Source organism: Gopherus flavomarginatus, chromosome 2 (assembly GCF_025201925.1).
Source record: "Gopherus flavomarginatus isolate rGopFla2 chromosome 2, rGopFla2.mat.asm, whole genome shotgun sequence".
Classification (NCBI taxonomy): domain Eukaryota; kingdom Metazoa; phylum Chordata; order Testudines; family Testudinidae; genus Gopherus; species Gopherus flavomarginatus.
The window spans coordinates 48,293,298-48,306,320 of record NC_066618.1 but is presented as its reverse complement, the minus strand read 5'-3'; the positions used below and the strand labels follow the sequence as shown (position 1 = coordinate 48,306,320).

Here is a 13,023-nt window from a genome sequence, read left to right as displayed (position 1 = left end):
TCTAGCGGCTGCCTTGCCGGCCGGTAATGTTCGATGAGCCACAACTGGAGGAGCCTCATGCGGAGCCGAGCATAACCGGTCACAAACGTGCATGCTGCCATGTGGCCTAACAGGGTTAGACATGTCCGTACTGATGTCAAGGGGGCTGCCCGCAATCACTGAACGATCGCCGACAATGCCTGGAACCTCGGCAACGGCAGAAGAGCCCTGGCGACGGTGGCGTCCAGGACGGCCCCGATGAACTCCACCCTCTGCGTGGGGATCAGGGTGGACTTGTCCATGTTGATCATGAGGCCCAAGGTAGCAAACCGGCCGGTGATCACGCGGACGTGGCTGCAAACTTGCAGTTCCGACGTGCCCCGAATTAACCAATCGTCTAGGTAAGGGAACACGTGGATACGACTGCGCTGAAGATGTGCCACAACGACTGCCATGCATTTTGTAAAGACCCTCGGGGCCGTAGAAAGGCCAAATGGGAGGACTGCAAATTGGTAGTGAAGGGGGCCCACCACGAAACGAAGGAAACGTCTGTGGTGTGGCCAAATGGCAATGTGAAAATAAGCGTCCTGCATGTCGAGGGCGGCGTACCAGTCTCCCGGATCCAGGGATGGGATAATGGTACCCAGGGATACCATGCGGAACTTCAACTTCACCAGGTATTTGTTGAGCTCTCGCAGGTCGAGGATAGGCCTGAGGCCTCCCTTGGCCTTGGGGATCAGAAAGTAGCGGGAATAAAACCCCTTGCCTTTCTCGTTTTCCGGAACCGCCTCTATAGCTCCTTTGTTGAGGAGCGTCTGTACCTCCTGTCGAAGGAATTGCTCGTGAGAGGGGTCCCTGAAGAGGGACGAGGAAGGGGGGCGGGAAGGAGGAAACGATGTAAACTGCAGGCGGTATCCCGTCTGCACCGTACGCAAGACCCAGCGGTCCGATGTTATTTGGGTCCACGCCGGAAGAAAAAACGAAAGGCGGTTGGAAAACGGGGGGGAAGGATCCGTGGGGGAAACTGTTACTGCGCCCTCGGGCGCACCTTCAAAATGAAGGCTTGGGTCCAGGCGGGGGCTTAGAGGAGCCTTGATTCTGCCCCCCTTGGTTCCCCGAATGCCTACGCCTTCCATTCCTGCCACGGCGCCTATTGAGGTCCTGCCGTTGGCGGAACTGGGGGTATGGCCTGCGCTACTGTTGCTGCTGTGGCCGGAAGGGTCTGCGCTGCGTTCCCGGCGTGTGCATCCCGAGGGAGCGCATAATGACCCGATTGTCCTTGAGACTCTTAAGTCTGGGGTCTGTCTTTTCTGAAAACAGGCCCTGGCCTTCGAACGGGAGGTCCTGGATGGTATGTTGGAGCTCCGGTGGAAGGCCAGAGACCTGCAGCCAGGAGATACGGCGCATCGTTACCCCCGAGGCGAGGGTGCGGGCAGCCGAGTCTGCAGCGTCCAAAGAAGCTTGCAACGATGTTCGTGCAACCTTCTTGCCCTCGTCTAGGATGGCCGCAAATTCTTGGCGGGCGTCTTGCGGCAGCAGCTCTTTAAATTTGTCCGCTGCCACCCATGAGTTAAACGCGTACCTATTGAGCAGGGCTTGTTGGTTCGAAACCCTGAGCTGCAGCGCCCCAGCCGAGTAGACTTTGCGTCCAAGGAGGTCCATACGCCTGGCCTCCCTGGATTTGGGGGCTGGAGCTTCCTGTCCATGACGCTCCCTGTCATTCTCCGACCGTACCACCAGGGAACACGGTGTCGGGTGGACATGGAGGTACTCATAGCCTTTAGAGGGGGCCATGTACTTCCTTTCGACGCCCCTCGCCGTAGGGGGGATGGAGGCCGGTGACTGCCAGATAGTATTGGCGTTGGCCTGGATCGTCCTAATGAAGGGTAGGGCGACCCTGGTGGGAGCATCCGACGAGAGGATGGTGACAATCGGATCCTCGATCTCCGAGACCTCCTCGGCTTGTAGGCTCAGATTCTGAGCTACTCGCCTAAGGAGGTCTTGGTGCGCCCTGAGATCCAGCGGGGGGGGGCTACTGGAGAAGGTGCCAGCCACCGCTTCATCAGGGGAGGAGGATGAGGAGACCCCCGGCAAGAAAGTGTCCAATGGGGGGTCCCCCTCGGCCCTCGCCTCTGTCTCAGGAGCCAGAGCGGAGTCTTGCTGCTTGGACCCTTCCTCTCCATCCGGGGAGGGAGGGGGGCGAGACAACGAGGCTTCCGGCACCCTGTGCTCCGCCGTCGCAGGCCTAGCAGGAAGCTGTTGGGGGCCCTGGGCTTGATGGTATGCCCATGGGGTCCAAAACCCCCACTGCTGCGGGCCTTGGTCCTGTTGCGGCGGGTCTTGAAAGAGCGCCGCCTGCCGGTCGGTGCCCAGAGCATACCCGCTGTCTGTCTGCGAAGACACCGACGGCTGCCTAGAAGGCCACGGCGGGGCCGACCCTGGCTGGTAAGGGTCTGCGCGGGTCGGCAGCGAAGATCTTCTCGGTGCCGGGGATCGGTACCGGGAGTCATAGCGGTGCCGGGATCGGGACCGGGTTCTGTCTCGGTGCCGGGATCTGGACCGGTACTGGCCGCTGCTTCGGTGCCGGGATCAGGACTGGGATCTGCCACCGACGCGGTGCCGGGAGGTCGACCGGGACCTGCCACCAGCTCGGTGCCGGGAGGTCGACCGGTGCGGCGAGTGACGGCGGGACTGGCTCCTGGAGTCACAGTGCCGGTATCGGCGGCTGGAGTCAGACCGCGACCGTCTGGAGGTCGATCGGTGCCGCGAGTGCGACCGGTACCGCCGAGGGGAGCGGTGCCGGGACTGCGAGCGGCGGTGGGATCTTGACCTGCCGTGACGTCGGAACCTGGACCGCGAGCGCGAGTCCCGAGACGGTGCCGACATCATGGGCTTGCCTCTAGATGCGACCCGCACCGGAGGTACCGGGGGTGGCAGCTGAGTAGGCTCCGTCAAGGCAATAAGGTCCCGTGCCGAGGCGAAGGTCTCCGGCGTGGATGGGACCAATAGCTCAACCCCAGATCTTATGGAGGAGCTTGGCGGCACCGGACTCGACGGACCCGCCGGGCCCGGAGTCGACGGTGCCGGCGGCGCCGCGGCCGATGTCGAGGCCGGGCGCTCCAGTCGGGTCTGCCTGGCTGGAGTAGCAGACGCTGACGGTCTCGGCTCTGCACTCGGTGCCGGAGAAGGTCGGTGCCGGGGAGTCTTCCCGGTGCCGGTGCGATCCGGTGCCGGCGCCAAGATCACAGCCTGCGAAGCCGCCGGGTCAAGTGCCGCCTCCATGAGGAGAGTCCGGAGTCTTTGGTCTCTCTCCTTTTTTGTCCTGGGCTTAAAAGCCTTGCAGATGCGGCACTTGTCCGATCTGTGCGATTCCCCCAGGCACTTCAGGCACGCGTCGTGGGGGTCGCTGGTAGGCATAGGCTTCTTACAGGCCGCACACTGCTTAAAGCCCGGCGAACCAGGCATGAGTCCGGTGCCGGGAAGGGCTACAGCCCCCGGCGAACAACTATCTACAACACTATTTACACCTAATTACTTACTAACTATACTTAACGATCTAACTAACAACTATAACAATAACGAGAGATAACAAGGAGAGCTAGGGACATGGAGGACAGCTATGCCGCGCTCCACAGTTCCAACGACCGACACGGCGGTAAGAAGGAACTGAGGAGCGGGTGGGCCGGCACGGGTATATATCGAGCGCCATGGCGGCGCCACTCCAGGGGGCGACCTGCCGGCCCACTGGAGTTGCTAGGGTAAAAAGTTTCCGACGAACGTGCACGCGCAGCGCGCACACCTAACTGGAATGGATGTGAGCAATCACTCGAAGAAGAACTTTGTTATACAAGAAAATGTCCCTGGAGATGTTCTGAATTTCATTCCAGAATACACAAATAGAGTCAAATGCGTTCATCAGAAAGATTTCCAGAAAATCACAACAGTAAATCTACTCAAAAGGAAGATTTAAAATTTAATATGACTGAAAATGTTTAATTTGACTAAGCAGCGTGTGGCTGATTAGCTACTTTTATGTGAAAAGTTTCTTGATTTTACATTGTGATGAATGTACAGGGTCCCAGCTCTATTAAATACAGACAAATAAAGCTGATTTTGTTTTAGTCTCAGCCTACTTACTACCTGGCAACCTTGATATAAGTGCTGAATATGGTGGGTTCCTTTTTATGAGGAAGTGGGAATGAAATAGAATTGCTGTAATATTCCAGCCTGAAAGTTTTATTCAGTCTTACTTCTCCTAGGAAGGTACTGCAACAGGCAATTACACCTCTACCTCGATATAACACTGTCCTTGGGAGCCAAAAAAAAACTTACCACATTATAGGTGAAACCGTGTTATATTGAACTTGTTTTGATCCACCGGAATACGCAGCCCCGCCGCCCGGAGCACTGCTTTACCGCATTATATCCAAATCCATGTTATATTGGGTGGCATTATATCGAGGTAGCAGTGTATATTTAAACCTAACTGGGCCTAGTCAAAGAACAGTTCCGCAATGGGCAGACTTAGACACTGACCCCATCCTGCAATAGGAAGACACCATAAAAGCCTATTGGGGGCAGAGGGAGTTTGAACAGCAAGAGGGTTTGGTTTTTTTAAATCTTAAAAGAAAGTTGACTCTCAGGTGAGAGCGCCAAACCTTGAGTCCCAGGAGAGAAGTATTTGAAGAACCTGAGGAAAGAAGCATTTGAAGTAGACTCAGAGGGGCAGATTTGAAATCCAGAAAGTAACTCAGGAATTGTCAGTCCTGTGGAGGAACAAGGGAAGCCCAATTTTGAGAGACACCTGTTTGTTGGATTTGTATCAACTTGTTGACTTTTGGCATGAATTAAAGCAATTTTGCACTAAGCATTTTGGTCTCAGTAAGTTTCTGCAATCATTGCCGCACAAAGTCATTCTTTTCACAATTTGTGCAGAAGTCCATGTTCAGATGTGGAAATGGAGGGGGCGGGAAAGGATTTTCTTTTGGCTCTCAACCTGAGAATGAGTCTTACTGAAAAATACATTTCAATTTTTCATTAGAATATCAAAAAATGTCAACTAATTAGAATATCAACTAATTGTGCAGCCAACATTTTACAGAATCATTTGAGATACATACTAATACTCGCCTTAATTGTCACTTTGCACTAGGTCCTTGAGATACACAGAATTTACCAAGAAAGAAGAATGTGTTTCCAGAATTTTAAATCAACATCACACCATATTTTAAGAGAACTATTGCCACGTTCATTATGCCTTAAATATAGGGCCATCTTCTGCAATGCATCAAATCTCTTTATACAGAGATCAGACACTAATCTCTGAAGTGCCACATAACTTGAAAATATCAGCTATTTGCTTTGTTCACAAAGAAAGAAAATAAATTAAATTAAGCTAATGACATATGAAACCATGTTGTAATTCAGAGAAGGTACGCTGTTTTAAGAAAACATGGAACTGAGAATTTCCAGTAACATGCAAGTCTTTCTACATAGTAAGCATGAGTGGAGGCTACCAATAATATACAGTTAACAGAGTCTGAAAGAAATTGGATCAGCACATTACTACAGCCTGCAAACAATTAAATTAGGAAGTGTTGCAAATATTAGTGAAGAAAGGGAATAACTACAGAGGACCTTAGAAAGTCTTAAAAGAGAGGAAACGGCAGAATTCAACTTTAAAAAGCAATGCTAACGAGTTTTCAAAAAGTTTTTTTTTTTTTTTTTAAATCAGACGTTTAAGAATGAAACATGAAAAAGCAGTGGACTTGAAAGAGTGTAGTCTAGTGCAGGGGGTCTCAAACTGCATTGCACCACGACCCCCTCTGACAACAAAAATTACTACACAACCTTAGGATGGGGGACCGAAGCCTGGGCCCCTCTAAGCTCCATTGCCCTGGGTGGGAGGATGGGAGCGGAGCGCAAAGCCCAAGTCCCATTGCCCTGGGCACGGGGAATAAAGCAAAAGCCCAAGACCTTCAGCCACAGGCAGGGGGCCTGTAACTTGAGCCCCAGCATCCCAGGCTGAAGCCCTCGGGCTTTGGCACCAGGCAGTGGGGCTTAGGCTTTGGCCCTGGACCCCAGCAAGTCTAATGCCAGCCTTGGCGACCCAATTAAAAACGGGGTTCTGACCCACTTTGGGGTCCCGACCCAAGGAACCGCTGGTCTAGTCAACAAAGCAAGGGATGTTTTTATCATATTGTGCCTCAGTTTATCTGTATAATGGAAATGCCATCCACCGTTGGTCCCTTCCACTTCTCTACTCCAGCCTTCTGGATGATGGTGGAGGCAGTGAGCTTTATTGGATAAGCCCTTTCTCTCCTCTGAAGTTGCTTTGAAAAGCAGCTTCCCAGCACCACAGATCTTAGGGTCAGTACACCTCTTTACAAAATATATTTTCGGCCTAAAATCAACGAGTATCCTATAACATAAAAAAAAAAAAAAAGGCTTAAATGTGGAAGTGTTTACTGGTTGAAGCTAAGCAACTCCAGAACATTTCTAAGAAATGAAAGAGCAGCATAATAATCAAAGGAATTTTAATCTTTTTGCTACTATACTTTGATTTAATAGAATGATTGAAGGAGTTGGTCAGAAGTTTGAGTTAGTCAAGGTTTCGTCAAGTGTGAGAATATTTGAGGGCTCAATCTGTGATACACAAATTTCTTTCAGTACCTTCAATCTAGAAACACAATTTCAAGTTTCATGGCAACATCCGGCTGTACTGAAGCACCTCTGAGCTTGCTAATTTTCCACTATTTTTTCAAAGTTAAGTAAACCAACTTACGCAAATCCACACTAACGGAAAAAGTTTGATAAGCTAGAAACAGGAGGCGTGTATGTTTGTTTTTTTGGGGAGGAGGGTTGGCGTAATTGTCAGGAATACGTTTCCGACTTATGCAAAATTAGAGTTACACAAGGCATTCCGGAACAGAATGCTTGCATAAATTGGGAAGCATCTGTAATGAAATCCCTCAGAGTTTAATAGTATGATCACAAATGAAGCAAGCTAAAAGTGTATTGAAAGTAGCATTTAAAACAATCATTTTTTCTAATAAAATATTTTTGAGAAAATTCCCAGTAAGAGATGCTATTTATACATTCATTTAATATTCTGAGGAAAGGAAAATCTTGTAATTGGTTTTCTGTTTTTTAAACAGAATAAAATTCTACATGATATGTTCAAGACATGAATTTTTTCCAAAGCAAGATATGCACAGATACATAGCACAAATACACTGCATGTGCACATATAAGCATGCTGATTGAAGGAAAACGTACTGTAACCACATTGTGTTAAACCTCCTTTAATCAGGCTTTTGAATCTCAATATTACAGCCATATACGGATCTGTCTTTAATTTGTTGGACTTATGGACCTGACTCAAAATTAGGAGAAAAGATTCCCATTTACTTCTATCAGCTTTGGATCAAGGCTTCAGTGAAATGCACTATGTTACAGCATTATTTCAACTGAGAGACTGATCCTGAACTCAATGAAGTCAATGGCAATACCACTATTAATTTCAATGGGTACAACATCAAGCCCTGAATGCAGCAGTATGAAGTGCTTATCTCCTATTTGTAGTCTGCAATTTCTCTCTTTTTTAACACTTAAGTTTGAGTGTATGATCACACTTTTGAATCTCAAAAGTACCAAATATCGTCTTAATCCAAACTCATACAGGATTTGGATGGACTAGTCTCTCAGTAACTCCAGGCAAATTTTATTAAGTGATTGTAGTAACAGCCAAAATTAAGATCATTTTAAATAACCATAACATCCACACACAATCTTAAAATAAGACATGTTAAAGGTTATATGCAATGAAAAAAGTTATATGCAAATACTATGTAAGACAACTATGTTACCACGTACTGTGCAGAGGTCCTTGTACTGTAGCTTCTGAAATTTGGTGTCCGAGTTTCCTGCGCACAGCTCTACATACCCAAGAACTACTTGAAACACTGTGTTGTGAATGGCTTGAGTGAAATGCATATGTAGTTGGTCCATCGCTGTCTGAAAATGAAGGAAAAGCAGAAGAGCATTACATTGATTGGTTGAGTTCATCTGGTTATCTACTAGACCTTTATGTCCTTTTCAGAGTCACTGCTTTACAGGACACATTCACCCACCTTGTAAGTGTGACTTACATTCTTTGTTCCTAGATGTATAACCTAACATTTGACTTTGTTAAAACATGTTGTGTTCAAATGAGCTCACATTACCATGCAGTCTCGGTGGGTCTTATAATTTCCATCAGTCCCTATCATTATTTACCATTTCAATTTGTGTCATCTAGTTTTTAACCAGCAATTTTATATTTTCTTCCAGATCATTACTAAAGACAGTGAATAGCACTGGAGTGACTACAGATCCCTGTGGGATCCCACTGGTGGGGAGGGGGGGGGAAGGGGGGGAAAACAAAAAAAATTTGATTACTATTTCCCATTTACATTTTTTTTTAAGATTGATCAGCTAAACTATTTTTAATCTATTTTCCATGCAATCATGTTGAGTGGCATTAAATATGTTAACACCTTTAATATTTTACTAATTTCATCCCCTATCAGATTTTCCATGATTTTGCCTGGGATCTAGATCAGGCTAACTGCCCTATAGTTTCCTGGGTCTTCCCATTACCCTTTTTAAATATTGGTAAAACATTAGTTTTTCCAGCCGTCAGGAACTTCTAAAGTTTTCTAAGATTTGTTAACACACACACACACACACACACACCCCACAAAACATTAATGGTTCATAGAGCTCCTTAGCCATTCTTGTAATACTCTTGAGTGAAAGTTATCTGGTTCTGCAGAGTTAAAAAAGTGTTTAACTTTAATAGTTGCCTTTTATCTTCCTCCACAGTTACTGATGGAAGACAGTAAGATATGAACGTCATTCTGCTTCTTTCCAAAAATACAGAACAGAAAAGCAAATAATTGGACCATTTTCGCTAAACCTAGCTTGAATCAGATAATCTAAATAGAATGAAAAATGAAGACCTTAAAAAGGTTTGGTACTAAAGTTATCCAAAATAAACAGCAATTAAATAGGGAGACTTCATTTTGTGCTCTGCATATACTGAAGTGTTTTTCAGGACAAGTCGAGAACAGACATCTTTTAAAAAAAATATAGCCAATACTGCAGTATCAGTAATGTCAGTTAAGAAAAAAAAAGCTCCTGCTTTATAATACATGTAAGTTCTAAAATACCATTCGCTGTTTCGTTCAGTTGATCAGAAAACTCTCACAAGTTACCCACATTCACTAAAACATGTTTAATTATTTATGTATGTTTGATTAATTTGCTTATTGACATTTCCCAACATATCATACATTACACTTTGGAACCACAGATGGGTTATATTTACTTTTGAGCCTCACATTTAATAAATGAGTTAATTCTTCCAAATACATTTTAAAAAATGTATAGACCACCACCGGCATGGGAAAGCTAAATTAATCTTTTTCCTGACACAACTGCTTATGTTTGAGTATTTTAATACTTTTGAAAAATGCTTTAAGTTAATAAACGAAATAAGACCAAAACCAAAGCACCAAAAAACAATTTACATACACTTGAAAAATTATGTTGCTGCCATAACAACAAAACACTGAAATGAGCTAATCCACATGGACGAAAGCACTGTTTAAAAAATTAGTATTCTAAGGTCAACCAGGCCTCACACATTTGTTGTTTTAGTTGGCAATGTGTGACCAGGAAGAAATGGGCTAAGTCCTTACCTCATCCTCAACAGAACACAGAGATCCTGAGTTAGTGTCCAAACTATCCCTTCCGTGGACGGCTGTTTTACTGATAACCCAGAGACTCCAACACTGCAATACAAACCTCAACCTAACTTTCCTCCTCAAGCTTATCTATTACTAAGATTTCTCTCCAGAACATCCTCAGTCCTAGCTCCTACTTTCCTCAAGCTCTAAAAAATAAATAAAATTAATTAAATAAATAAAAAAATCAAATAATCACTCCAACCTCTACTATCCAGGTTGGAGTTAACTGAATCATCATCATCATCATGATTCTCCAGTAACTACCGTATATCTTAATTAAACTTGACTTAACCAAAAGAGTACTGCAATCCTATCCAAGGTCTTTGATCAGCAAGACAGTTACATAAATGGGGTTTAAACGCAGCTGCAACTTCTAGTATGGAAAGTCTACAACAACTCCATATTGACCATAAGTGACATTTTGCATTACCATGCAACCTATCACAACAAATATGAGCATTGCTAAAGTCTTTATAAACACATATGCAACAAGATAGAAAATTGTTAATAAATAAGTTTCCAAGGAAGTCCTTGCCAACTTAATATTGTGGGAACATTATTTTCTTAATAAAATATGAAGAATAAAGTACTAACCTGTGTCTTTCCAAGTAGTCTGTAAGCCTGCTGCACCTTGGTATAATGATTGATATCAAAGTTCTTGCATATTTTGGAGAGGGCTACATCTAATAGTTCCTAATGTAATTAAAGAAGTAAATGTTAAACATTCAATAAAAGGAATTCAAGGAGTTATTTTATTACAATATGAGGTTCTAATCCATATTGTATTACAGGGGCTGGTAGCATCATCTATTAAGGTAGTCCGAAACTTCCCATTGTAAGTCCAGGTTTTCAATACTTTTAACTCTGATAAACTTTAATATGTTAGACACAAATCTTCCAGGCTAAATGACTGCCTCAGGCTGAATTATTTGGCAGTATTTCAGCCAAAATGGCTTAGCCATGTCTAAGATTGAGGCTAGCAAAAAATATGCTGTTTTGCTCATGTTAAAAAGATTCTGGAGACTTCTTTAAAAACCTCTATTGTCCAATATTGTGGAGAAGAGACTTGTAATTTGGCAGGGGCAGGCAGAGATCTTCATGTCAGGCATGTGCCTTTTGCCATACCCATGAAAATCCACCCAAATTTGGCCAAGTTTAAGCCTTAAAAATAAGCAAATAAATAAATAAAATAAATAAATAAAAATTTGCGCATGCTCCATAGACTTGTTACAGCTTCGCAGCAGAAAACTCCAAAGATTCCATCCACACTGAGCATGCTCCAGCTTGGGACCAAGCAGGACCTCCTCTGCAATTGCAGCCAGGAACCAGAACTTAAAAAGTGTCTCTCTCCTGTGCTCTCAATACTCCCCACTGCTGATTCCCAGAGAGCCTTCTGAAGGAAGCTGCCTGATTCAAAATATGCAAGGAACAAGAGCTGGATGCCAGGTTCAGATGGGAGTAAACTGGGACAAAAGGCCTAGGAATATATAACTTGGAATGGAGATTTTCCAGCTGGTGAAGTGGGAAGGAAACTCGGACTGAGTGTTAGGATGGAGGAATACTGAGATAGGGAGCAGAAGGGGAGACTGGAATGGACTAGGCAAACAGATTGGGACAATAACTGAGAGCATGGGGGACATGATTCATAGATTTATTTATTTATTTATTTTTAAAAAGACCAGAAGGGACTACTATTCAATCATCTAGTCTGACCTCAAAGCAGAAAGAACCAGAGCACATACAAAATATTGGGTTTTTCACCTTCCTCCCAGCACTGTGGAAGCACTGCTGGGGCAAAGACAGCTAGGATTTGGAAATCTAATATTAAGAGAATATAGAAATGTGCAGGTTGTTGCACTTGTGACCACTGTCCAATGTGGATAAATGCTAAAATGGCCAGCTCCCACAGATAAATGAGACCTGAGATTTCATTGGTAGACGCTGCACCAGTAAGGAGGAAGAGAAGCCTGAAATCTTTGCAGACAAAGGTCCCTCTTGGTACTCGTCTCTGAGTCCTGGGTGTAGGGGGGTAAGCGAAAAGGTCCACCCCAAGTTACTGGTGATTTGGTAAGAGCTTAGTAACCCCACACCGGACTCAGTTAAATGCCTGGAATGAGAGATGGGTGAGCACATACCATCCCTACCCACTGTTAAGCTAATAAAGTTGCAGTCGAACAGTTAAAAACCATTCCAGTGTCTGTTTTTCATTCCCCTGTGTATCCTGATCAATCAAGAGCTTGAGCGTTAATCATGAACTACCTGTGAATCGCTGCTGCTTCCGCAGAATTCAATACAAGGCAAGATTTACTTTACAAAGCAGTGAGGGAGGATGCAGAGGTGAATGCAGCCCTTTCAGCAAATTAATTCAAAATTTGTTCAGTTGGATTAACACAAGATGAAAAGTTAGTTGCTAATAAGAATCTTGTCAGGTAGGAATCAAACAGTGAATGAGAAGTGGGAATGTGAAATCTTAGTAAAAACAAAATATGTCTAGCCTGTGTTAAAAGGGAAAAATAAAAGCAACACTAATCCAAATAGGTTTTAATCATTCCCACACAGAATGAGACCATGGAGAAGAAACCTATCACTAGAAGAAAATAAAAGGAAAGTTGTGTAGAGGTTTTAATTAGATAAAAGTGAAAAATAAAAAAAAGAGACCATGAGGAGAAAAACTTTTTAAAAATACACTACGTATACTTCTAATCTAAACACTAACCTGACTTTCCACAAAGTATATAGAATGCTGTATCCCAGATAAAACTTAATTCCTTTCTGACTGCTTTAAAATTAAATGCTGGCATAAACTTTAATTCAATATAGAGCCCATACGTATAGCTATCATACAACTGAGAGTTTAACTGTGCACACAATTCCATATGAATTGCAGTGTCTAAAGCATTACAGAGAGACATTTTGAAGTAATTCTTATGTACAATAACTGCTAACGCCAAAATATTTGAATTAGAAAGTCACAACAAACATCGAAATGTAAAAATATTCACATATTATAAAAATCCAAACACTAGTTCTTACCTCTATTTGTTCCAAAGTGTCCTGTAGTTTTGAATTCAATTCACTAGCAAGAAAATAAAATCCTAGTATTACATTGTGTTTAAAACCAAACTAATAACTCTCAACAATGTTTCACAGCAAGATCGCTGTTCTAAAAAGTGTATGTCTGTGTAACATCACGCCACTATTATAGTCCATGCTATCCTTCTAAAACCATTCATCTGCCATTAAATAAAGTGCA

At 44.3% G+C, this 13,023-nt stretch overlaps 1 protein-coding gene across 3 annotated transcripts in view; it reads right to left on the bottom strand.

The window, feature by feature from the left end:
• Nucleotides 1–13,023, bottom strand: part of VPS50 (VPS50 subunit of EARP/GARPII complex) — a 187,432-nt gene that overhangs the window by 126,644 nt on the left and 47,765 nt on the right. For all 3 annotated transcript variants that reach the window (XM_050939528.1, XM_050939530.1, XM_050939529.1), the window contains 3 exons: nucleotides 12,804–12,846; nucleotides 10,365–10,463; nucleotides 7,855–7,995 (listed from right to left, as the gene is read on the bottom strand). In XM_050939528.1, coding sequence (XP_050795485.1) covers nucleotides 7,855–7,995; nucleotides 10,365–10,463; nucleotides 12,804–12,846 — 283 coding nt within the window. The remainder of the gene's footprint in view (nucleotides 1–7,854; nucleotides 7,996–10,364; nucleotides 10,464–12,803; nucleotides 12,847–13,023) is intronic.